This window comes from Syngnathus leptorhynchus, chromosome 2 (assembly GCF_054491065.1).
Source record: "Syngnathus leptorhynchus isolate UIUO chromosome 2, UIUO_Slep, whole genome shotgun sequence".
Lineage (NCBI taxonomy): Eukaryota > Metazoa > Chordata > Actinopteri > Syngnathiformes > Syngnathidae > Syngnathus > Syngnathus leptorhynchus.
Window position 1 is genome coordinate 23,317,758 of NC_141196.1, and position 24,157 is coordinate 23,341,914.

The 24,157-nt window shown below is 42.0% G+C and overlaps 3 protein-coding genes and 1 long non-coding RNA gene across 9 annotated transcripts in view; all 4 read right to left on the reverse strand.

Annotated features, from left to right (window-relative positions):
• The window catches only part of bnip1a (BCL2 interacting protein 1a), a 5,721-nt gene extending 404 nt beyond the window's left edge, over nt 1-5,317 (reverse strand). Inside the window, exons 1-6 of the mRNA XM_085900831.1 lie at nt 5,163-5,317; nt 2,167-2,259; nt 2,000-2,091; nt 1,820-1,924; nt 957-1,075; nt 1-847 (exon numbers count right to left, since the gene is read on the reverse strand). The exon at nt 1-847 is cut by the window's left edge and continues 404 nt beyond it. Coding sequence (XP_085756957.1) covers nt 651-847; nt 957-1,075; nt 1,820-1,924; nt 2,000-2,091; nt 2,167-2,259; nt 5,163-5,246 — 690 coding nt within the window. The 5' untranslated portion in view covers nt 5,247-5,317 and the 3' untranslated portion in view covers nt 1-650. The remainder of the gene's footprint in view (nt 848-956; nt 1,076-1,819; nt 1,925-1,999; nt 2,092-2,166; nt 2,260-5,162) is intronic.
• Nucleotides 5,318-5,602: 285 nt separating this feature from the next.
• atp6v0e1 (ATPase H+ transporting V0 subunit e1) lies at nt 5,603-7,171 on the reverse strand. 2 transcript variants are annotated; one of them, XM_085900860.1, is made up of 4 exons: nt 6,931-7,171; nt 6,511-6,558; nt 5,950-6,051; nt 5,603-5,878 (listed from the first exon to the last, which is right to left on the reverse strand). In XM_085900860.1, exons 1-3 carry the CDS (start codon nt 7,032-7,034, stop codon nt 5,958-5,960), a joined length of 246 nt encoding a protein of 81 aa, XP_085756986.1. In that variant the 5' UTR covers nt 7,035-7,171; the 3' UTR covers nt 5,603-5,878; nt 5,950-5,957. The 2 variants fall into 2 exon arrangements, with proteins under 2 accessions (XP_085756986.1, XP_085756976.1); XM_085900850.1 differs by having other exon boundaries at nt 5,603-5,865; nt 6,931-7,170.
• An 885-nt stretch (nt 7,172-8,056) lies between these two features.
• Nucleotides 8,057-11,207, reverse strand: rpl26 (ribosomal protein L26). Its single transcript, XM_085900843.1, has 4 exons — nt 11,060-11,207; nt 10,140-10,311; nt 9,923-10,063; nt 8,057-8,219 (listed from the first exon to the last, which is right to left on the reverse strand). The coding sequence occupies exons 2-4, from the start codon at nt 10,305-10,307 to the stop codon at nt 8,091-8,093; spliced, it is 438 nt and encodes a 145-aa protein (XP_085756969.1). The 5' UTR covers nt 10,308-10,311; nt 11,060-11,207; the 3' UTR covers nt 8,057-8,090.
• A 2,287-nt stretch (nt 11,208-13,494) lies between these two features.
• LOC147061308 (uncharacterized) lies at nt 13,495-15,974 on the reverse strand. Of its 5 annotated transcripts, none has more exons than XR_015064055.1 (5): nt 15,829-15,974; nt 15,174-15,231; nt 14,427-14,603; nt 13,947-14,030; nt 13,495-13,795 (listed from the first exon to the last, which is right to left on the reverse strand). It is a non-coding gene; the product is annotated as an uncharacterized LOC147061308 (long non-coding RNA). The 5 variants fall into 5 exon arrangements; XR_015064052.1 differs by having other exon boundaries at nt 13,947-14,203; XR_015064048.1 differs by having other exon boundaries at nt 14,417-14,603.
• Nucleotides 15,975-24,157: the final 8,183 nt, after the last annotated feature.

The window sequence follows — 24,157 nt, forward strand, 5'->3', positions numbered from 1 at the left end:
CATTTACACTGAGGGTGCCTCTTCCTACATTGAACTCCATGACACATTTCAACCATCCACACTGAACAGTTATTTGTTAATTAAATAGGAGAATATAAAGAATGGTGGCAACAGTTGTGGTGAGGTCAGACAGCTAGCTCCTCTGGACACGCTCTCCTACGAGGTGCTGAAAAGGCAATGTCAGATAACAAATCCACACACACCAAAATTATCCCCCACCATTACGCTCGAGCCATATTGGAGAGGGGGAAAAACTGGGAGGACAGAGTTTGCTTTTCCGGGTCTTATCTGAAGAAAGACAGGGATGTGTGCTGTTCTGTCTCAGCCATTCGCGTGTGGGCATGGCTACAAAGATATATGCACTTTTTTTCAGCAAGCAAGTGTAACAGGTGCAATGTGAGCCACCAACATTGTGAACAATTCCAATCTCAGTACAACACAAAGTTTATATTAGGAATTTCAACATGAGCTATTTTTATGATAAAGAACACTGTCGCATATACTGTATTTCATTGAGCCGAACTTTGAGTGGTCACCAGCATTTCGTTTTTGTTGAGACAGTGAGCAGAAGCCAGGGAGGTCGCACAAGATGCATTATGTCTGAAATCGTTTGTGCGAAAGTATTGGAATGCATTCATGGCGTACAGGCATCAAAAGAAAGGAAAGAGTCTTTTCTTAAGGATGTAGAGCACTGTGGCGAGGAAAAGGGCCAGCGCGAGGAAGATGAGCAGTTTATCGGTAAGCTCCCTGCGGTTATACTTGGTGATGAGTTTCCTGCCCAGCTGAATGGTCCCAGTCATAGTTTTAAATTCATCATTGGTCTCTTGGATGGTTCTGGATGAAGTTGCTAGAAACGGCACAGAAAACCATTTGAGCACAATACAAACAGCCTGGCGCAAGCTCCAGGAATTCAAAATCTTCCAAAAAAAACAAAACAAAACATGTCTCAGTCCAACCTAGCGTTGTCATCGTCTCCTCGCTCTGATTAACCTGCTGGGCCATCATCCGACTGATGCTCATCAGATTCTTTGTAATGTCACTGGATGTCTGGGCCAGGCCTTCTTTGGTGGTCTTCCTGAATGATACAATGAGAAAACTAATAAATAACAGAAATATATGATACTCATTCAAATGGACGGTATTGCGATGTAGGAAAGAGCATATACACGACTCTCCATTGTGGCTGCTCGAAAAATGTCTTTTGGGGTAATAAGTTTCCAAAACAAAGTGAATCATTCTCATGGGTTTTTGGTGTAAAAAAAAATCCAAATTCCTTGGTCTAGTGTTGCAAAATGCGCTGTACAATAGGTCATGCAGCACAACTAGAAGCACAAAGCAGCAGCAAAGAAGGTCCCCTAATAAATAATGCACCACGAATATTTGTTGAAATAAAGCAGAGAGAATACATGCCTGCGAGTATTGTTTTATGCTGTTTGTATTTTTACATTACATAACATTGATGCTAATTTCCATTAGCCTGTCTATGGCATCTCATAGTTAGTGTGCCCATTTTCCAAGATGATTTAGTTTGCTTGAAAATGTTTGTATACAATATTTAGTTGTCGATTCTTTTTATTTGTGTTTTACAGTGAACTTTAAATGGGAGTGAGAAATAAACAGCTTGAAGAACTCTCGGCCTCTTGCAGAACTGTTGAGAACAGACCCTATTGGAATACTTTAATAATAGTTCAAGTACATTAATTGGTGTGGCGAAAGGTTGAAGTGTGACAAACTGGAGGTTAATCATAGTTGTCCCACTATACAAGTTTCAATCAGCTCCAGCTGACAGCCGCCTAACCCTAACCTGCTGTCTTCTCACCTCTGTCTTGCGCCACTATCAGCCCCATTAAGCAGTGCCTGCTTCTCCATATTGTCGATTGACAATTTGCTGGCCAGGTTGGACTTCCTCCAGGTCGTCTGGTTGCTGCCACAAACACACAAACGTGCAGGTTTTTGGAACGTGACGGTAGAAGATATTTCAATTGGATGAAAAAGTTACCTCAGCATCTGTTTCCTGTGTCCTTCTACCTGACTGATCAAGGCCAGCTTATCAGACTCCTTGTCCTGCTCCATGGCCATCTGCTCTAAATCCTGCCATGAAAACAATCAAACGATGTTATTAATGACATATAAATGCAAATAGTCAGGGCTTTATGAAGATCTCACTTGAATGCGCAATCGTAGATTGTGAAAACTCTTTTTCACGTCTGCGTTCAGTCCGGTCAGCTTGCTTTGAGGACCTCTGCACTCGTTAATATCCTGGCAGAATATGACGTGGCATTTTGGATAAGAGCGTTACAACAAAAGCACACAACACAAGATAAGGTACTGCTGCATAACGTCGTTTACTTTTGCGCTATATTCTGGCTGTCTGCTGTATGCACGCTTGCTCCATTTTGCTCCTCTTATTTATCTATTTATTTATTTATTTATTTATTTATTTAGGTTATTTGTTTATGACTTATTCATCGCTCTTATTTATTCGTTGTTTGCGCCTTCTTGTTTTTACTCTTTGTGCTATTTGCTTGTATGTATTGTGTACTGTGTCTAGTCACCATGGGATGGTGGGAAACTTAATTTTGATCTCTTTATTCGTCTTGACATGTGAAGAAATTGACAATAAAGCAGACTTTGAACATCAATAATAGTAAGCGATCAATGGCAGGTGCTTAAAGTTGAAAGGGAGACACATGGAACTTATTATTATGACTTTTGTGGAAACAATAGAAAGACAACAAAATTCTAACTTGTGGCCATTCAACACAAATTCGTATTTTAGTATATTTATCTGTATTGTGTCCAAAAAATAGTAAATAAATAAAAATCCCATGTCGTGTATGGGGCTCTCTGAAGCCTCCCTTTTAGTTTTATTCATACCTTCAGTAGTATGGAAAAAATATCGGCAATACTGCGCGCAATACTGCGCGCAAAAAAAAAAAATTGAGCTTATTCTATATAAATTGGCTGATGTTATCGCACATTATTCCATCTTTATAGCACGTCCGTGTCACAGTTAGGAGGGTGCCAGTTCGATTCCACCTCCGACCCTCACTGTGTGGAGTTTGCATGTTCTCCCCGAGCCCGTGTGGATTTCCTTCGGGCACACCGGTTGCCTCCCACATTCCAAAAACATGCTTGATAGGCTGATTGGGCACTCTAAATTGCCCCTAGGTGTGAGTGCGGATGGTTGTTCGTCTCTGTGTGCCCTGCGATTGGCTGGCAACCGGTTCAGGGTGTCCCCTGCCTACTGCCCAATGACTGCTGGGATAGGCTCTAGCATGCCTGCGACCCCCATGGGGACAAGCGGTACAGAGAACGGGTGGATGGGTTAAAACACTAGCTGCCAGCAAGTTTTTTTGCTCACAAAACGTTAAAGGAGATAGGGATTTGATTTATTCTCTAAATACTCTGTCATTTTAAAGTCCAAATTGTCTTATTTGGTGAATACTTTCATTCCTTAAGTACTCAATGAACGCAAACAAATTATCTTATTATTATAATGGAGAAACAACTTTGTTTTGAATGGCCACAACTTAACATTCTGTGTACAAGTAATTGACTTTTTTTTTTTTTTTTTTTTTACTGTATTTGAAAAATAGTGAGCACAAATTGTAAGCAGAAAAGAACAAGACTTCTCCCTGTCGGTGGGCTTTTCACAATAATGAAAGACTCACTTGACATCATCCCCTAAAATTACTAATTAATTGTTGCACATTATCAAATGTAGCAGTTTGACTCATCTTACATGGCTCATTTGTTTAAGATCAGCTCTCCCGTCTCAACCAGTCTCATTGTGAATGACGCATTCATGAGCACCTTGGAAATTTGTGTGACAATATGTAAAAAATGAAATGTAATTGTTTGCAGGCAAGAAAAAGTGGGTGCATGGGAGGTATATTAGAATGGGGAAATATTCGGGGCTGCAACTGCCTGGTTTGCTTACCCTTTTATAGTATGGCACGTCGGACCCCTGACACAGCTCAACCTGCCCTCCCCTCTCTCATCCGGGCATTCCTTCAAACACTTAGGAGTGTCCAAACTTTTTCGTTTGAGGGCCACGTACAGCAAAATAGAAGGAGGAAAGGGTGAAATTTTTCTTTATGGTTGTTTGTCTCTGTGTGCCCTGCGATTGGCTGGCAACCAGTTCAGGGTGTCCCCCGCCTGCTGCCCGATGACGGCTGGGATAGGCTCCAAGCACACCCGCGACCCCCGTGGGGACAAAGCGGTTCAGAAAATGGATGGATGGATGAATTTATAAAAAAAAAAAAAGCTAAAATATAATAAAATACCTCAATACGCGCACTGAAATGATACCACAGCAAAAACGTAAAACATCCGTAAATAAATATTTTAAAAAATAGCTGAAACTTCATTTTAGTCATTTGAAATCCATTTGATAGCATAAAAATAAACCTACATTTTTTAAGCAGTTTAGAATAATTTTGCACACAATATTTAATATTTTTGACACACTACCGATAATTCCATTTCACTGTATGAAAGTATTATGGCACCACATTCAAAACCAAAACAAGAGTAAACTGCTGACCATTTTTCAAAAGTCACATGAAGATCAATAATGTGATAGATTCATAAATCAGACCTTGACACAAATCATAAAGTGGAAGCAACTATTTTTCTTCTAAAGTTGAAATAGAGTTTTGAAGCGACATTGAGATATAATTTTCGTCGGAAATAATTCTACAAATGTATTTGTTGTGTTGGCTTCGTACTTTGTGCGCATCACATCACGGACGCATTGTGTTCACATAAGAAAGCACATGTTTTAGTGACGTGCAAACCCTAACAAAAACAAAACCTAATTGGGCATCGAGACCAGCAGTGTTGAGTCTTCGTTGAATTAAACCCACATCATCGAACAGCCCGAGAACTGCGAGGCAGACGTGCTAATCAGTTGTTTCTTCTAACTGAAAACAGAATCAATTTCTTGTATAAAATAGCTTGTTATAGTATAAATGAATTGGTACATTACACGCGCGCACACACACACGTACACCATCTACTTTCGATCGCTTAGGTAATTCGTCATCGACTTAGGCAGTCACATATTACTACACTAAAACATTCCTCTGAAACGACAAGCCCAAAGACCACCGTATTCCAACAAAGCCCCAATTAATAATACTCATTAAAATCCTCACCTGGATGAGAGCCTTGACTTCCAGGTCATATTTTAATATTTCTTGTTCGCATATTCGGACGTGGACATCGTCGGGAGACGCCATTTTGCCTACGCTTTAAACTGCTACGGCAAGTAAGAGGGACAATCCTTCTTCGCCTTCCATCCAGTAATTTTCAGGTAGCCACGAATAAATTGTACATAGTATTTACATGACAAGCACTTTCTGTTCTTGAGACTTATTATCAAGTTCTTATCCACTAAATACTAAGTTCGAGGGAAACACTAAGTTTATAGAGAACACCATGCTCTAAATATACTTAGTCTAATTCACCAGTTGAAAGTGTTCAAACTAAACACCATAGAAATAAATGTTGATTTATTTTCTAAAGACATCCATACTAGACGAAACTATAATACTAATGGGATCTGTATAAAAAACAGAGGATAAGGCACAACAAGTAACATTTATGACAAGTTTATTTGTTTAAAGACCAGAACTAAACATACACATCAACAGTAACTTTTTATATCAAGTTTTTTTTTTTTTTTTTTACATCAAAACACACTCAGTGGGGATCAATTTTAAGGAAAGTCCTTTGGAGCTTGTAATTGTACAAGGCACAGATGTGGTGTCACTCTGTAAGGCCACAGGGATGCATTTCAAAACTGGACTGCAGCATGAAGTGATGAGAAGGTGGTCCCTCACGTTGCACGACCGTCTCCTGAGACCATACTCTGAGTATTAATCAGTCCAATTACTACAACATGCAGAAAATGCTGGCCTTGACATTCCAAATGGGTTTTACCAGAGCATTTACGACCAGTGGTAGTTGAGGTACCAGATGGCATCAGTGGATAGAGACGGCCCAAACAGTGGGTTCAGCTGGGCTAGAATGGCTATCAACCAACTGATGGAAAGAATACATATGAACATCACTGCTTAACAAATGTTGGACATTGAGTGTCTGTAACCAGCATCGGGCATCACCTTGTAACTGGATTTATGCTTTTCTCATGCCTTTATGAGGGTTTTGACCAGTCCAGGTTGTACACAACCATCTGATAAGAAGTGATGGTATCATAAAGTGACAGATGGAAGTTTGAGAATTTATACGAAACGGTTTCTTTACAACCCAGCTATTGTGATCTGACAGACTATTCAACACAACGAACGCTACACGTCAATCTTTACATTGACATAAGATTGTTTTCAGTATTGGGTGAAGTGGTTTCTAGAGAAGTATATTTGTGGAATAGTTGGGTATTCAGGACACATGGTACAATATATACTTATAAAAAGTAAGAATTATAAGCTAAGGAAGATTTTTGAAGTGTTTAAATGACAAACATTGCCAAGTAATACTTACAACAAGTAGCAGCAAATTGAAGTTAATACCAGCATCGTGATAATCACTCTGTGGGGAAAAGACAATGTTTGAGGAAATTTTAGCTCAAGGTATTCATAGACACTCCTACGGTAAGTGCATCATTTTTTCCAGAGATGAGCTATTTTTATTTTGTTCACGTACGAGAGTATACTTTTAAAAACTTAAATCGCGACATGTAGAGGAAAAAGCTCAACATTAAGTTTACACAGGTGAAACTTGATCTAGTATGAGCCTGTACTCGCCAACATAAACTCACAGGGAAAGCTGTAGAGGTTTCTGACCAACATGTATCACATACACCGTCAAATAACAAATACTACGAGCTTCCATTTGTGATCAGACACAATAACGAACGTTTTGCATTTAACTGTGCTAGTGAAGTAACACTAACACACTCACCCTCTGTTTGGTCCTTTGGGGATAAACCAGGGCACCACTACTCCCACTATGCCCCAAAACAGGGTCATTGCGGACATAGCGATGACAAAACTTAATTCTGCCATCTGAATCAGCAAACTTAGAAGGGAGATAATCACACGGATAGAAACTTATCACAACTTGAAACACGAAGCGTCAAAGCGTCACGTGACGTGACCACATCACGCGGAGAGAAGGAAGTGTTAGTGCGCATGTCCACCAAGACCCATTTAGCAGATAAGTGCTTCTTTTTTTTCCAGAAACACCACCCACGTTTGTCCATCTGTCCATTCTCAGTACCGGTTTTAGGTTTAATTCAATTCAACGCATGGGATATCGCCCATTATGGAATTTCTGATGTCCAAATTGAACAACTACGCATTGACGGGATTACGTCCATTTGTCCGGCAACTGTTGATTCGACGAAGAGTCAGGAAGGGTAGAGTCTTCAGTCTCACCAATGAGCTGAAGCTGAAGTAAAGTTAAAATTCCATTTTAAATTTAATGCCCCATGCTGTGAAAAGTTGCTTTCATCCATTTATGATGTGCACCTGTCTTAAAACTGACTAAACCCACATCATTTTGTTGGTTCTGACAATCATTGTGTGGTTACAAGTTTTTAATTAAAGAAAGTTAATTTTGAGATTTGACACTTTATTAAAATAATCTCAATATTCTAAGACATTCTAATGCCAACAAAGGCCTTGTTTTTGATTGGTGGATTGAGAAATTCTAACACTCAAAGGGGCAGCAGGAACACTGAATTGGAATGAAGATTTACAGTCCAAGTTGAATTTGATCGGTGCATTTACCTTACCAAGTATAATCGTGACACTCTATAGTAGTAAATGTGACAATGCTGTTAAAGCCAACAAATCTGACTATAAAAAGTGCCACATGTTGAATATCTTTAATGACCATGACCTTATTTGACTGAAAGGTCATCTCATACACAAAGCTTTCCAATTTCACAAGCATCTTAAGTCAGAAGCTTTCTGCTTGGCACGCACCTGCAACATTCACGATTAAACGTCAATTTGGTGTGAATATGCGCAGAGTGGGTTTCCTTCAAATCATCAACCATACAAGAAAACATGACATGGACAAACTGTTTTATACAATTTATTGATAGCAAAAGATGTTTACTCCTGCATCTTCTCAATGGTCTCCTCCTTGTATTTGCCCTTCTCCTTTCCATCAGCACGAGATTTGGCCTTGCGCTCCAGAATCTTTTTGCGGTCCTTGTCCAACTTTAGCCTGGTGATGACCACCTATGAGGAAAGGAAATGTGATTAGATTGGTTTTAAACAATATTACAGTTAGTTTAAGAAGGTCCTAATCATGATTGCCACTACAACTATTATTTGAATTGTATGGTGGACATTTTGTTGATTTCAGTTATCATTAGAGAGCGACATAGATTGACAAAAGATTGTGGATACATTCTACCATTTTATGCATAGAAAGATGGCATAGTCTGTGTCAGATGCATGACTACCAGGTGATCAGTCTCACACTACCAGGTGATCAGTCTCACACACTATCAGCAGAAAGCACTGCAGCTTTCCTGTGACCTTGAAGAGGGACAATCTGCGCAGCGTTGATAAATTGTTAGCATTGGCTCAGTGAGAAAGCCTGATGGTACAAATTTACAGTAATCACGATTGACAGTATGCAACAGATTGTTGCTACACAAAATTTGATTTTTTATGCAGTTTTCACATTAGTTCTTAATCCATCCATCTACCGCTTTTCCTTACAAGGGTCACGAGTGTGCTGGAGACTGCCTATCCCAGCTGACTTCAGGCAATCGATAGTGGACACCCTGAACCAGCCAATCACAGGGCGAGCAGAGACGAGCTACCACCCGCACTCACACCTACGAGGTGATTAGGAGAAGTCAATCAGCCTACGATGCATGTTTTTGGAATGTGGGAGGAAACTGAAGTACCCACAAGCACGGGAACATCACGGAAACTCCACACAGGAAGGCCAGAATATTGCACCTCTGCACCATGAGTCGGCCGTGCTAATCAATAAATTTACACGTATTTACATACGCCTGACCAAGAGATGGACAGTCTTGCCTGTTTTTAACCACTCCGATGTGTCCACATTGAGGAGTCATCCCTACTGAGCCAGCTCCTGCTGATGGCTAACTTCTTCCACTGTGCAGAGCCCCTCTCCTCTAAGTCACTAACCCTCAACTTCATGGCTGCCAATATACAAAAACATTTGACAAATATTGATATTGCAAAAGGAGGATGAGAGGTTATTACCAAGAAAAGATGGTGAGGCCATGCCAACAATGACACTATCATAAAACAGTTACGAAACACCAGAATACAGGTACATTTTTCCTTAAAGTCTGTCCGAAACTATGTTACAGCGGCATGCAGCCAAATACTAACAGCAAATTAGCAGGTAAAAAAATAAGTGTCCACATAGAAAATAAATATACAGTAGTCCACACAACAGCTTGATGTGATTTTAAGGCATTGCCAAACACATTAGCCAAGAGGGGGAGTCTAACATCATAATTACATGAAGACACTGTATAATATATCCATTGTCTGCACAACAGAAAGAACTAGATTTTAATTTTGACTTTAGACACAGACAATATTGTTAGTTACCTTACATCATTATTAGCTGTTTCAGATTCTTCAACCATTCAGAAATACAGTATCTTTTAATTAAGCCACACAGCTCGATTTATCGCTGACATGAAGGGACTCAAACAGTGATATGAATTTTAGTTCCACCAGAGAGCTCTTCTACTCCCATTTGGGGTACTAACTATGAGAGCCTAATCACAAAAATAAAAACACTTCAAGGGATGTCTGCAGATAATTTAGAACAAAAAAGGATCCAAATTTCACCTTTCTCAGTTGTTAGAAGCATACCTGAAAGCATGCAAGTATTGGCCTTCATTTCATATTCACCAACAATTACAAGCAGAGAAAGTGGTCACCTTGCTGGGATGGATGCCAACATGGACTGTGGTTCCATTGGCCTTTTCTCTCTGCACACGCTCAATGTAGATGACGTACTTCTTCCTATACACCTGCACCACTTTGCCAATCTGTTGGCCTTTGTAGTGTCCACGGACAACCTGTGTGTGGCAAACAAATCACGAGTATGCATAATTAACCAGTTTTCTTAGCTCAAGTCAAGCTTCATTTTAGTACCTGGACTTCGTCATCTTTGCGAATGGGCATGGACCTCACATTGTACTTCTGACGGAGTTCCTTGGACAAAGGGGAGGACATGATCTTCCTCCTGATGTGTGAGGGAGCATTGAAGTGCCTCTTGCGGTTCTTGCGGCGGGAAGAGGTTACATATGGGTTCAGCTTCATAATGCTGTGGAAGAAAATCGGTTTTAAAGGAAAATAACAGACCTCACCATCAAGCAAATATACATGCTCCATATCGGAAAACACGTGATTAGAAACCTACTTCAACTGTTTTGAAAAAAAAAAAAGCATAATTTCTGCGTACAAACATTCATCCTACATCCACACCTTACTCTGTCTCTAGTAGATGTGAAACAAGCAGTCATTACAAGTTCAGATAGTTGCAAACCATAGCAGACTCTGTCACGTTTAAAATGTTGTGTGCCAAAGACATTATACAGGTGTCCAAACAGGTTTGTAGCTGATGTGCTATTTGCAGATATTTGCAACGGCATCAAAAGCAGCTATTAGAGTTATCTTAGCATGCTAACCCATTACGTGTGTTGTCAGCCTTGTTAGCATAATAGACAACTCAGTCAGGAAGATAAATGGACCTCGCATACTGAACCAATCCCAAGCACTACTACTTTATTACGGAAATACAAGGCCGAATAAATTATCTTTATTTAAGCTTTAGGGAGCTTTTCGTCGGGTTAGATAGCGTTGACGACATGCGGATGATTCACGGACGCTGGTGGGAGGCGTTAGCGGGAGACGTAATGAGGCCAATTTTCATGAATGTCGCGACAATATGGATTTTGAAGTAATAACTGTACATTTCAGAGCGATCTCCTTTATTTTATTTAGTATAAAAGAAGTGTTCTCACACGGATGGCTACAGATTGGCAAGTCATATTGCTAACATCATAGCTTACCCTGCCGTATACTCCTCTATGGCCGGCGGAAAAGAGGATGGCGAACTACTTCCGCTGGAATTAGTTCACACTCAGATCTCGCGAGATGAACTTTAATATGATGCATTCAATTGCAGGAAGGACGACTGAAAAATAGCACGTAAACGTTAAGCTTCTATATTGGTTCCACTGTTTTTTTCCCCGATGGTTAGGTTTTAAATGAAGAACCACCACAAGATAGAGCCAGCCGTTTCAATGCACTGTAATAACAATAAATAATTCAGTCATGTATGATTCATCAAATTTCTTTTTATTCAGTTCCACTTCAATTAAGCGTGTAACCGAAGTACTTTAGTATCTTTGTGGAAACTTGGGCACAACAATAAAACAATCCCTGTGAGCATTTTAACGTCTAATAGACTAACCAGATATGCTAACCAGACGTCTCGGCTAAAACACGTCTAAAAGTGTAACAAATATAGACGTCTATGGCATAGGCGTCTATGCTATGAAAATGTATTTACTTAGTGATGGTCCAGGGTGTGAAAATTTACATTTTTTAATCAAGTCAAGTTTATTTGTATAGCCCTAAATCACAAGCAGTCTCAAAGGGCTTCACATAGACAATCAATTGACAATTATTCTCAAAGCATCCCCTGATCTTGGGCTCCCAAAAAGGCAAGGAAAAACTCAAAAACCCCTACCAGGGGAAAAATGAGAAACCTTGAGAAGGGACCACAGATGGAAGGATCCCCCTTTCAGGATCACCAGGCTGCAATGGATGCAAAGAGGGCACATAAAATACATAATATGGAAATCAAAAAGTGGATGTCCAGGCCAAAGCGAAGAGCTGTCGGAGGTGCCTTCGATTGTCCTGGCAGTGTTCTCTAGGAGGGTAATCCGCTGCAGTTCCCTCATGCTGAATTGGTCCACGAGAATCTAGATAGCCGTCGTCAGCTTGGGTGTCACCTAACCACCTCCCCAGCCGGGGAGGGGTGGGGGTAGTGGGGTCGAGGAGAGGGAGCAAAAACAAACTCCAGCCAAATCGGCTACTACAGGTTAATTAAAGGCCATATCATAGAAATACGTCTTTAAACGTGTCTTAAATGTTTCTACTGAGGTAGCAGTTCTAATATCCATTGGCAGGGCATTCCAGAGCTCTGGAGCCCGAATAGAAAATGCTCTAGCGGCTAGAGTCTAACCCCTGCAGACATTTTCTTGGCCCTCGGTGTCACTAAAAGACTAGCGTTTTGCGAACGAAGGTTACGAGACGGAACATAAGGAACAACTAAGTCGACGAGATATGAAGGCGCTAAGCCATACAATGATTTATAGGTTAATAGAAGAACCTTGAAGTCACATCTTAAATGGACCGGGAGCCAGTGTAAATTGGCTAATATTGGGGTAATGTGATCAAATTTTCTTGTCCGTGAGAGCAGCCTTGCAGCAGCATTTTGTACTAACTGTACTTTTGATGCTGGATTTGGGAAGACCAGAGAATAATGCATTACAGTAGTCCAGGCGCGACGTGATAAATGTATAATAATTTCCGCATCACCGGTCGAGAGGATTGGGCGGATCTTAGCAATATTACGAAGGTGAAAAAATGCTATTCTGGTTATATTCTTAATAAGCTTTTGTAAGGAGAGCGTTTGGTCAAATATTACCCCGAGATTAGTTACAGTATCACTCTGAGTGATAGTACGGTTATCTAGAGTTATAGTGGTTTCCTTAAATAAATGTTGATAACGAGCTGGACCAATTATCAACATCTCAGTTTTATCTGGGTTCAGACGAAGGAAGTTGAGAGACATCCATTGCTTGATCTCCGCAAGGCATGCCTCAAGATTACAACAGTCCCGCGGATCTGTCATTGATAATGGCATATATAATTGGGTGTCATCCGCGTAACATTGAAAACTAATATATTTACGTATTATGTCCCCAAGCAGAGTCATATAAATATTAAATAGAATTGATCCTAGTACCGATCCCTGTGGGACACCACACGTAACTTTATAGAGCTCAGAGGACGCATTGCCATGGACCACTCGGTGCGTCCTGTCTGATAGATACGAATGAAACCAGCCTAGTGCTGACCCCGAAATACCAACACAACCTTTAAGACGCTCTAATAAAATATCGAAGTCAACAGTGTCGAAGGCAGCACTAAGATCGAGTAGTAACAATACCGATGAAGTGTTTGAATCCATAGCTATGAGGAGATCATTAGTCACTTTAGCAAAATACAGATAATATATACAGAAATAGGTTTTAATAACAGTCATACTTATGTTACCTGCAGATATAAATACACCTTTTTTATGTTAAAATTAACCAAAACGACAATTTAACCTAAATAAAAAAAAAATTCAAAGATTATCTAACCATCACAAATATAAATGTGCAATGTTTTTAGATCATATGTTTAAAAATGTAAAACTGTACATACAGGATTGAAAAAATGATGGTTGTTTAATAGAACAAAACTACTACGTTACAATATAAATATATACATATTTTATGTAGGACATACCAAACAAAACAACCAGCTCGGCGAAACAACAATATAAAGATCACTGTCTTGTGGGCTTTTGATAGCCCCCTTTGCTACTCAGCGCTGGAGCCCATTTTAATTTCAAAGCCATTGCGGTCCTTGTTTCATCATCCGTGGCCTCTGTGTATGTCGCCAACAGCTTCTACAAAGATGAACTCGATGTACATCAGGCACCACCCATTGTAGACCTTGGGATTACTCTGTAAAAGAAATATGAATATGGGGGAAAAAAACACAACTACCTGTAAAAAAGTTTTTCCTTGATGCATCTCATGTCGGTCGCACATCTCGAACATGAAGCAACTTGAACAGGAAAGAACAGACAGTTTTTTTTTGTTTGTTTGTTTTTACCAGGGTTATCAGAGCAGTCTTCCTGAGATCATTCTGGACGAGTCACACGAGCACGCATATTGAACGTTGTCATTTGTGTAGAGTCTACAACAGAAAAAAACGTCAACATTGAACGCAGCCACCACATCGTAAGCCTTCACTGTTGTCGTTTTTAAATCTACAGTACAGATGTCAAACTAATCATACTCATAATCATGGTCTTGGAAACATGCAGATCTTCAAATCAGCGGCCTCCTAAAAAAAGACTGCTTTGCAATCTGTTTCCAAGGAATTATGAACAGTGTCTCAGAAGAGTGGAATTAAGAGTAGACAAAATTGAATGGAGGACTTTTTTTCTAGTAAATCAAGCAAAAAAGTAACAGAAAAGTCAGTAACTTTGACAGTACAGCAATTAAACCAAACAGAACCCTCCAGGTTCCATTTGTAAGCTGACAAGACTGTGTGGGGGGACATCCAAAATTTTGACTAACCAATTTTAACCTTAATCATTCTGTCATTCAGTCTTGCATCCTGTTTGTCATTTCCTTGGACATCATGTCAAAGGTCTCTAGATCAGTCATGGGCACCGTCCACTCTCCGCGTCACATTCTGAACGAGAGTTGAGGCTCCTCAACCCAGGGATTGCCAGAGGGGGCTCTACGATGACCTTTAGAAGCTCTGAGAATAAAGAGAAATAGAAATCAAATACAAACTTAAAATAAAATACTCACTCTTACTTTTCCCTGTCATGGGCGTTTCAGTCACTTCCGAGCAGTTGAAGAATGAAGCAAATGTTAGCTACAAGATTCAAATGAACCATTCTCCAATGATAAACTTTGCCCTGTTTAAAAAAAAAAATGGTGGCATTCTGTCTGTGACTTTGAATGTGGTGCAAATTAATTTGGCTGTTGTACATCTCCAATCAGCTTATTTTAAACTAGTACTGATAAAATTGCTTGTTCTACAAGTTGTTATCTAAATGATGAAAATGTACAGCGTAAACCTGGGTTTTATTTTGCACTTTGACATCCGCCATGGTTTGCGGAGTGTGAAAGTCAAGGCAATGAATGACATGTCATAATTGCAAGTACCATATTGAAGATTGCAATTACAACATACACCTTTTGCATAGCCTATGCACGACAGTAGCTAAGGATATACAATATTCAAACTACCAATAACAGATACATTTCCAAAGATAACACAAGGCAGTTGTGATTACTTCTACAATCAAAAATCAATCTGTACCTTGTGGAGTCTGGTCAGTTTTTAATACAGATGGTCCTCTTATCTCCAAGCTTGGAGTCTGAAAAGGTGAAAGGGAAAAAGAAGATGTCTGATTTGACAATTCACCCATTAATGGCTGTTAATAACATGACACAACACAATTTTAACTTTTGAAGTGATTTGCCTGACAGTTCCAAGGCCTGTTAAGCACAAAACAAAGTTAGATGCACATTTTAATGACATCAGAAGATAAACACCTACTTTTTCACGTGCCACTCCTTGAGCTAAATCCGGAATCACAAATCCATGGGTAAAAATGGGAAATTACATCTTTGCCATGCCATCATCCCAAAGCTCATCCGGAGTGAATGGTTTTGCAAAAGCAGTTTATATGTGTCTACATTTCAAGCAACATAAAATGCCTTATTAAAAACGTAAGATGAATAAGTTTTAACCACGTTTAAAAAGTAAAGGATGTTAACTTTACCAAACCAACCCCCAACAAACACATACGTACAAAGAAAGAAAGAAAGAAAGAAAGAAAGAAAGAAAGAAAGAAAGAAAGAAAGAAAGAAAGAAAGAAAGAAAGAAAGAAAGAAAGAAAGAAAGAAAGAAACCATTCGCAAAAACATTCTTGAAACATCCAGAGTATGCTCTGTTCAAAATTATTACGTACCTAAATGCAGCCCTTCTTTGTCTTACAGAAAAGTAAGTTGGTTTGTTCTTTTTCTGAAGCAACGTCGACTTTCGCAACTTGAACAACGGGACCCTCTCGATGGCGGCGCTTCTTCCTTCCTGGATTATACCAGACAAACCTTTACCGGAAATAAAAACGATTACTTTTAACCCAAAACACGAGTTTCTGCCTTCTAGTGGGGGGAGGTAAAACATGCGTGCAAGTTGATATTTTATTTTACTTAAGTCAAATAAAATAAAATAAAATAAAATAAAATAAAATAAAATAAAATAAAATAAAATAAAATAAAATAATAAATAATAAATAATAAATAAAATAAATAATAATAATGATAAAATAATTATTTTATTTTTATGAGCTATTTTTTGGGCGTACACTATCTAATGTAATTAATTCAATCCCCCACATGGTCAGACAATCTACAAGTAGACGTATGGTTAAAATTAATAATATTTGTTTAAAATTCTGTACATTATTTATATAACTGACAGCTGATTCAGAGTTTTATATTTTAAATTTGTCGTCTATTTTAGGTTGTTCCATAGCCCTTATCAGGTTACAGAAATAACCACACTTGTTTTTTTAAACCAATTCACCGATTCTGTTCATAATTTTTATGGACAGAATTTCTAGGCGCAGCCGAGGCGTTGAGGGGATTGGGTTTGGGGATCTGAGCCTCGCGTCTCTGCCTTTTGCAGATGACGTGGTGCTGTTGTTTTTTTCAGGCCGTGATCTCCAGCTCTCACTGGAGCGGTTCGCAGCCGAGTGTGAAGCGGTCGGGATGAGGGTCAGCACCTCCAAATCAGAGTCCCTGGTCCCCGGTCGGAAAAGGGTGGAATGCCCCAAGTGGAGGAGTTCAAGTATCTTGGGGTTTTGTTCACGAGTGAGGGCAAGATGGAGCATGAGATCGACAGAAGGATCGGTGCAGCGTCAGCAGTAATGCGGATTCTGTACTGGCCCGTCGTGGTGAAGAGAGAGCTGAGCCAAAAGGCAAAGCTCTCAACTTACCGGTCATTCTACGCTCCCACCCTCACCTATGGTCACGAGCTATGAGTCGTGACTGAAAGAACAAGATTCCGGATACAAGCGGCCGAAATGAGTTTTCTCCACAAGGTGTCCGGGCTCTCCCTTAGAGACAGGGTGAGAAGCTCGATCATCCGGGAGAGACTTGGAGTAGAGCCGCGGCTCCTCCACGTTGAGAGGAGCCAGATGAGGTGGCTCGGGCATCTCATCAGGATGCCCCCCGAACGCCTCCCCAGGGAGGTGTTCCGGACAAGTCCCACCGGTAGGAGACCTTGTGGATGACCAAGGACCCGCTGGAGAGACTATGTCTCTCAGCTGGCCTGGGAACGCCTTGGGATCCCGCGGGATGAGCTGGATAAAGTGGCTGGGGAGGGGAAAGTCTGGGAGTCCCTCCTAAAGCTGCTGCCGCCGCAACCCGACCCCGGATAAGCGGAAGAAGATGGATGGATGGATGGATGGATGGATGGATGGATGGATGGATGGATGGATGGATGGATGGATGGATGGATGGATGGATGGATGGATGGATGGATGGATGGATGGATGGATGTTTTTTTATGTCTGCTGGTGCGGCGGCGCGCCTATCAGAGAGACAGATCGGGCCACTTAGGCCACTCAGGCCAGGAGCATGTGAGGAAGGAAAGACGATTGGTTTATATCAATTATAACACCCGCCCTCACAGTCCGTATCAACCACAAAGAGCGCGTGTGGAGGAAGGGGTGTGTTATGTATATCAGGTTCCGGTGTTGCTATGGTGTGTGTAGCTAGTGAGTGGTCCAAGTGAGAATAATGGAGTTCGAACGTGGTTAAAAAAAAAATAAAAAAAAAAAAGGAAAGGAAAGGCGGCGCATAGAGGGACAGGGAAAAAAATAAAGGTGCTGGAGGAGGATGCGGCCAAATGCAGAAATGTCACGGATTTATTCATCACCCCCCCCCCCCCCCCCCCCACGGTGCCATTAAAAACTGTATGCCCGCGGGTGTATGCATGCCAGTTTGCGTGTGCATGTTGTGTGCATGTGTGCCGCTGCCATGTAATAAGGCAGGCTGTTGATTTCTTGTCAAATTTAGTTTTAGTTGATTTGGGAAGTTGAAGAGTCATTTGTTATTCTTTTCTTACATGCACATTCCTCTAAACTTTGTAACTGGCCCTGGCTAAATTAATATTAAAATATATGTCTGTTTTATTTGCAAAGGTGGAAATATTGCCAGTTTTGTGATGAACGGATAGTACAGCCAAATGCAGAGGGACCAGATTTTATTGTAAAAGGGGAAGGGGGCGATGGCGGACTGGAGCGGACGAGGAACGTGGCTCTGATCGTCGGGCGTGGGTGGCTGGATAACGAGCCAGGGGAAGGAGCACTTGACTGGGGTTCTTGTGAGCGAGGGCAGACTGCCGACAGGAGGCTTCTAGATGAAATGACAGCTGCTGTAAGAATAACACAAGACTGAGTGAACAAGGACCCAGTCTCAAGGAATTGGGGGTCAAGCTTTCAGGTACCGATGTGCACAAGGACAGGCAAGCTGACAACTACAGTTGCGCTGGTCGCGTTATTATAGCGCTCCTGATGAGCCAGCGCCAGGTGATCACGGTGATCACGGTGATAGGGGAGCGTGGCCGAGCAGCCGGTGGCGTCCACTCGTGACTTGGTCTTACTAAACACGTCACCGAGCTCATGGTAGTGGACCGGAACACTGGAAAGATCTGGCCTGGGACTGGGCGACAATTCTCCGGACGCGCTGGTGGCTGCCCTCAGACACAGACGGCGGCAGCGATCGCGCCACTGCCGCACAATTACCACCTCCCAGTCCAGCACAGGGATGTGCTGGCGCAGCCAGGGGTGCCCCAGAATGAGCCGCTGCCCTGGGAGTGGCAAGAGAAAAAACTGGATGGTTTCGTGGTGGTTATCGGAAATGCGTAAACTGACCGGCTCAGTGATGGAGGTTACCTCACCTATCAGCCGGCCATCGATGGCATGGGCAGGAATGGAAGGGCTCAGAGGCAGGCGTTTTACTCCCCATTGATGGGCCAATATATATTTTTGACTAACCTGGCTCACAACACTGTCATTGACAAACACACAGAAGTATGGATGATGATGATGATGTTATGCAATACTTGGCACTTAGTTTTTGTCCCAGTGAAAGATGTTTGCGTGTGCTCACATTCCCCCTTATGTGCCATTAGAAGTGACAGGAGGGGTTTTGAGCTCCAGCTGCAGGTGGTCTGGAGTGTCATCGGGGTCCTCGGAGAAAGGAGTGGAAAAAAGTGTGATCTCCTTTTCAATAGCTGCAAAATCCCGAAAGCGCTGCTGACACTCCTCAGCCAGAATAGAGATGGTTGCTGCATACCTCACTATTTGCGCTCTATTGATGTTCTGTGGATCACTGCTCATTATTTCCTGCAGCAATGAGAAGTGTGTGGTATTGGGCTCCGTTTGAGACAGGTGCCTTTGGAAATGTAGCAGCTTGGCCCGAAAGGCTCTGGTGTGTGAACACAGTTGGCTGGGAACTGCATAGTGATCCTGAATGTTTGTGTTCAGCGTGTTCCGATGTCGGGGTATGTCAACTAAAAAAAAAAAGAAATCAGACAGCCAAACAGGATCGGAAAAATCTGGCACCGCTTGTACCCTTTTTGCCCAAAATTGTCCAATTTCCTCTCGAAGAGAGTAGTAGAGTAGTAGTACAAGAACAAGAAAATCGCGACGGCAGTTTCTCCATACTGTAATGCCCCTCAGTGCGTCAAGGATGTTCAGACGGTTTGATCGCCGCTTTTAGAATAACAAAAAAAGGCAACAGAAAAACACATTCAAACAGGAGTTGCTGGTGGCCACAACTCACGCCCATGCGCCTCACACACCAACTTATTGCCAAGCTAACCAGCCCACACAACCCACCTGCATGACGTCACTTCTCACTCCTGGCCCCGCCCTCACACGCCCAGATACGACAACAAATAATACAGGACATTACAATACGTTCTGAGCTACTATTGAGGTACAAAATGGGCATCGCGCTACTAAGGTAACTTGTGACCACTAGAGGTCCCTGTTTAACCAAGGTTAACAACAACGCCACATCTACATGTTACACACATACGCACACATGCGCACGTCCGGCCGCGCGCACACACACGCACACACAGACACGCACACGTATCATATTTATATTATATTATTTATACATTATTTTCTGTGTGTCATTTATACTATCCATCCATCCATTTTCTGAACCGCTTAGTCCCCACGGGGATCGTGGGCGTGCTGGAGCCTATCCCAGCCGTCATCGGGCAGTAGGCGGGGGACACCCTGAACTGATTGCCAGCCAATCGCAGGACACACAGAGACGAACAACCATTTGCACTCGCACTCACACCTAACGACAACTTGGAGTGCTCAATCGGCCTATCAAGCATGTTTTTGGGATGTGGGAGGAAACCGGAGTGCCCGGAGAAAACCCACGCGGACACGGGGAGAACATGCAAACTCCACACAGGGAGGGCCGGAGGTGGAATCGAACGCGCACCCTCCTAACTGTGAGGCGGACGTGCTACCCAATGCGCCACAGAGCCGCCCTCATTTATACTATTAAATAGTATTTACATGTTTGAAACTATTATCTAATGTTCTAATGATAACATATGCACTGATATAGTTTAATACACATTTATTGATACACAAAAAATGTATGTATGTTAAAAATGAGAGGGCGGATTTTCACCTATCGCGGATTTGAACCAAGTATCCGATTACTGTGCTCCAATTTCCACTTCTCCTGAAAGCAGCGGCCCTTGCTGTCAACTTTACTCTTTTTATTTACAGTTGCCATTCTCGAAATAAGCTTGAAATGATCACGCCCCGAGGGTGACGAGGGTCAATGTTTCCCACAGCGAGAGCAGGTCTACTGCTATCTTCTGATGAAATATAAATTGGATTTTTGTACTCTGGAAATTATACTGCGGGCGACAGTGCTGGCAGGCCACATATGATTGATTTTATGAGGCTGCGGGCCAGCGTGAATTTGGTCATGGGTTGCATTTGGCCCAAAGGCCGCACTTTGGACATGCATGATCTATGGTTTCTATCTGGTGATGGGAAACTTGGGCTTGGGTCGGGACCAGCAGGAGTCTCAGATGGCTCTGTGGGCCATCATGGCTGCCCCGCTGCTCATGTCTAATGACCTGAGGTCCATCTGTCGGCACGCTAAGGAGCTGCTGCAGAACCGCCACATCATCAGCATTAGCCAGGACGAGCTGGGAAAGCAGGGACACCGCACAGTAAAGGATGGTCTTTTATAGGGGTGCAACATTACAGATAACCCACTGAACGGTCTGTATATTAGTTTTTGCGCCACGGTTTCTGATATGGTTTTGGGACATACAGAAAACACTTTTTTCCAATAAAATATTGGTTTGATTTGCTTTTCAGGACCATTGAATAATCTGAAATTCATTTAATTAATAATGATTTCTATACTTCAAACACTAACTTCTAACAAGAAACCTAACCCCTACCCATAACTCAAACCCTTAACCCTAAGATTCAAGATTCAAGAATTTTTATTGGCCATGTTTGAGCATGCCAAACAAGGAATTTAACTTCGGTACACCTTAGCCTCTGTTCAACATTTAGGTGACCAACAACAGGACATGTGCGAAAATAGACAAATATTCTCAAACGTCCCCTGATCTTAAACTCCCGGGAGGGCAAGGAAAAACTCAAAACTCCTACTAGGGGAAATGAGAAACCTTGAGAAGAGACCACAGATAGGGGGATCCCTCTTCCAGGATGACCAGGCTGCAATGGATGCTAAAGCGTCGAGCAGGATGTTATTGCACAGCAATTTCTCTGAGACTCGAAGAGTGGTGTGAGTTCATCAGAGCGACCGCCTGGGGGAAGAAGCTGTGTCTGTGTCTGCTGGTTTTGGCGTACAGTGCTCTGTCATGCCGTCCAGAGGGGAGTAGTTCGAACAGACGGCAACCTGTGTGAGAAGGGTCTGTAGAGATGTTATTTGCACGTTTACTGGTCCTGGACAGGTACAAGTTCTGGATAGAAGGAAGGTTGGTTCTGATTATCTTTTCTGCAGTCCTGATTGTCCGTTGCAGTCTGTGCTTGTCTTGTCTAACCCTAGTTTGAAACCCTAACATTAATTTAAAACCCAACTTTGAAACCCCAACCCTAGTTTAAAGCCTTAAGGCTAGTTTTAAACCCTACTACGAACCCCAAACCCTAGTTTGACACCTTAAATTGAAACCTTAATCCTCGGTAGAAAAGTTGACTTTAGTTTGAAACCATACTATGACACTGAACCAATATCCCTAACACCTAAACCCTAACCCAGTTCTAACCCTAATTTGAAACCCTAACCCTAGTTTGAACTCATGACCCTAGTTTTAAAGCCTACTACAAACCCCAAACCCTGGTTTCAAAACCTACTTTGAAACCCTAACCCTAGTTTGAAAGTTTCACTTTAGTTTGAAGCCTGACACTGAACCAATTATTCTCTAACCCAGGGGTGGGCAAACGTTTTGACTTGCATTTTGACCGGGGGCCAAACCAGGAGCAGATGGATGTAGTGTTTGTGTGAAGTAATATAAACGACACGTATAGGTCATTGCATAAAATGTTTTGGCCTTTAGGAGGTAGTAAAGCATGGATAATTAAAAAAAAGCTTTTTGAAAACAAATAAAATCATCAACAGCATTAAAAAAAAAAAAATCACCAAAAAACTCATCAGTGATTCTCATTAAATTCGACACTGTTATTATGAATAACAGTTTCCCTCACTTCAGCGCCTGCAGGTCAGATTTATGAAAGATGTTTATCTAATAAGGCGAAATCACATCAACTGGCAAACATTCTGACCAAATACATCATCTTGAAGAATTAGGGAAAGAATACATCTAAATAAAGTAATAAAGAAATCAAAATGGCAACACGGTGACTTATACTTGAAAACCAGAGTAGAGCTTGAACTCACAAACACCTAGTGACCTTAAGAACTTTAAGTTAAGATTAGTCGCAAATAGACAGTGTGTCAATATCCTTGAGCATCGTGCATTGTTTAAAACGAGAATGGTCGCTAGTTTCAATCCCTGCCATTTGTGCAAATTATTTTCAAAATTCCTTTTTTTGTTTGTTTTTACAACAAACTAGAGAAACTCGCCTTCATTTTCAGTGGGAATAGTATTGTTGGTCCCCCTTTTTTGCTAGTGCATCATATTCTAGAGTAAAATTTGTTGTGGTAATTGTTAGGATAGAGCCGAGGTGTCGGTCCGTTAACCTAGATCTGTGATGGGCTTTGTTGACTTTCATGTGGCTGAATGTCTGCTTCCACACGTAGGTCGAGCCAAATTGTCCACTCTTTTTTAACACTCGGCACTCAGTGTCCACCTTTCTTTTCCTCGAGCCACTCATTTTAATGGAAGGTTTGTGGGAGGCTTTAGCATGAAACTATATCTGAAAGCTCAGTGCACCGGGTCCGTACTACTGAGTACGTCCATGCACTTGTGAGTGTGCCGAGCTTTCTGTCACGGCTTCCGGGAGTAAATGCGCGGGTGGGCGCTTCCCCATCTACTGGGGAAACATAGTCATTGCAGGGAAAATGACCCAAAAAAAGTTTAATAATAAAATTTATTCAGGTTTGGCGGGCCGGATTAAACGGCCCCGTGCACCCCCCCACCCCCACCACCCCACCGTGCACCATCAACACTGTTTACAGTAGAGATGGCGTGCTGCTGCCCTCGACTCGGGACGTCGTGAGTCGGTGGGGAGGATTCTTTGAAGAATTCCTCAATTCCACCGACACGCCTTCCATTGTGGAAGCAGAGCCTGGAGACTCTGGGGTGGATTCTACAATCAAAGGGTCAAAGTCACTGGAGGCAAGGCCCCGGGGGTGGATGAGATCCGCCCGGAGTTCTTAAAGGCTCTGGATGTTGTGGGGCTGTCATGGCTGACACGCCTCTACAGCATTGCGTGGACATCGGGGACGGCGCCTCTGGATTGGCAGACTGGAGTGGAACAGTGGACCAGCTCCATACCATCGGCAGGATCCTCGAGGGTGCATGGGAGTTTGCTCAACCAGTCCACATGTGTTTTGTAGACTTGGAGAAGGCGTTCGACCGTGTTGCTTGGGAAATTCTGTGGAGGGTGCTTCGGGAGTACAGGGTGCCGAACCAACTGATAAGGGCGGTTTGGTCCCTGTATCATCGATTCCAGAGTTTGGTCCGCATCCGGATTCGTTCTCAATGAGGGTTGGACTCCGCCAAGACTGCCCTTTGTCATCGAT

Excerpts from the sequence above, each read along its gene's own strand:
- atp6v0e1 (XM_085900860.1), bottom strand. The coding sequence starts at position 7,034 with ATGGCAGAATTAAGTTTTGTCATCGCTATGTCCGCAATGACCCTGTTT. Across the intron at positions 6,559-6,930 it reads CCCAAAGGACCAAACAGAGG|AGTGATTATCACGATGCTGG; the intron begins GTGAGTGTGTTA and ends TTTTCCCCACAG. Across the intron at positions 6,052-6,510 it reads TCAATTTGCTGCTACTTGTT|TTGGTTGATAGCCATTCTAG; the intron begins GTAAGTATTACT and ends TCTTTCCATCAG.
- rpl26 (XM_085900843.1), bottom strand. The coding sequence starts at position 10,307 with ATGAAGCTGAACCCATATGTAACCTCTTCCCGCCGCAAGAACCGCAAG. Across the intron at positions 10,064-10,139 it reads GCAAAGATGACGAAGTCCAG|GTTGTCCGTGGACACTACAA; the intron begins GTACTAAAATGA and ends TGCCACACACAG. Across the intron at positions 8,220-9,922 it reads TTGGCATCCATCCCAGCAAG|GTGGTCATCACCAGGCTAAA; the intron begins GTGACCACTTTC and ends CTTTCCTCATAG.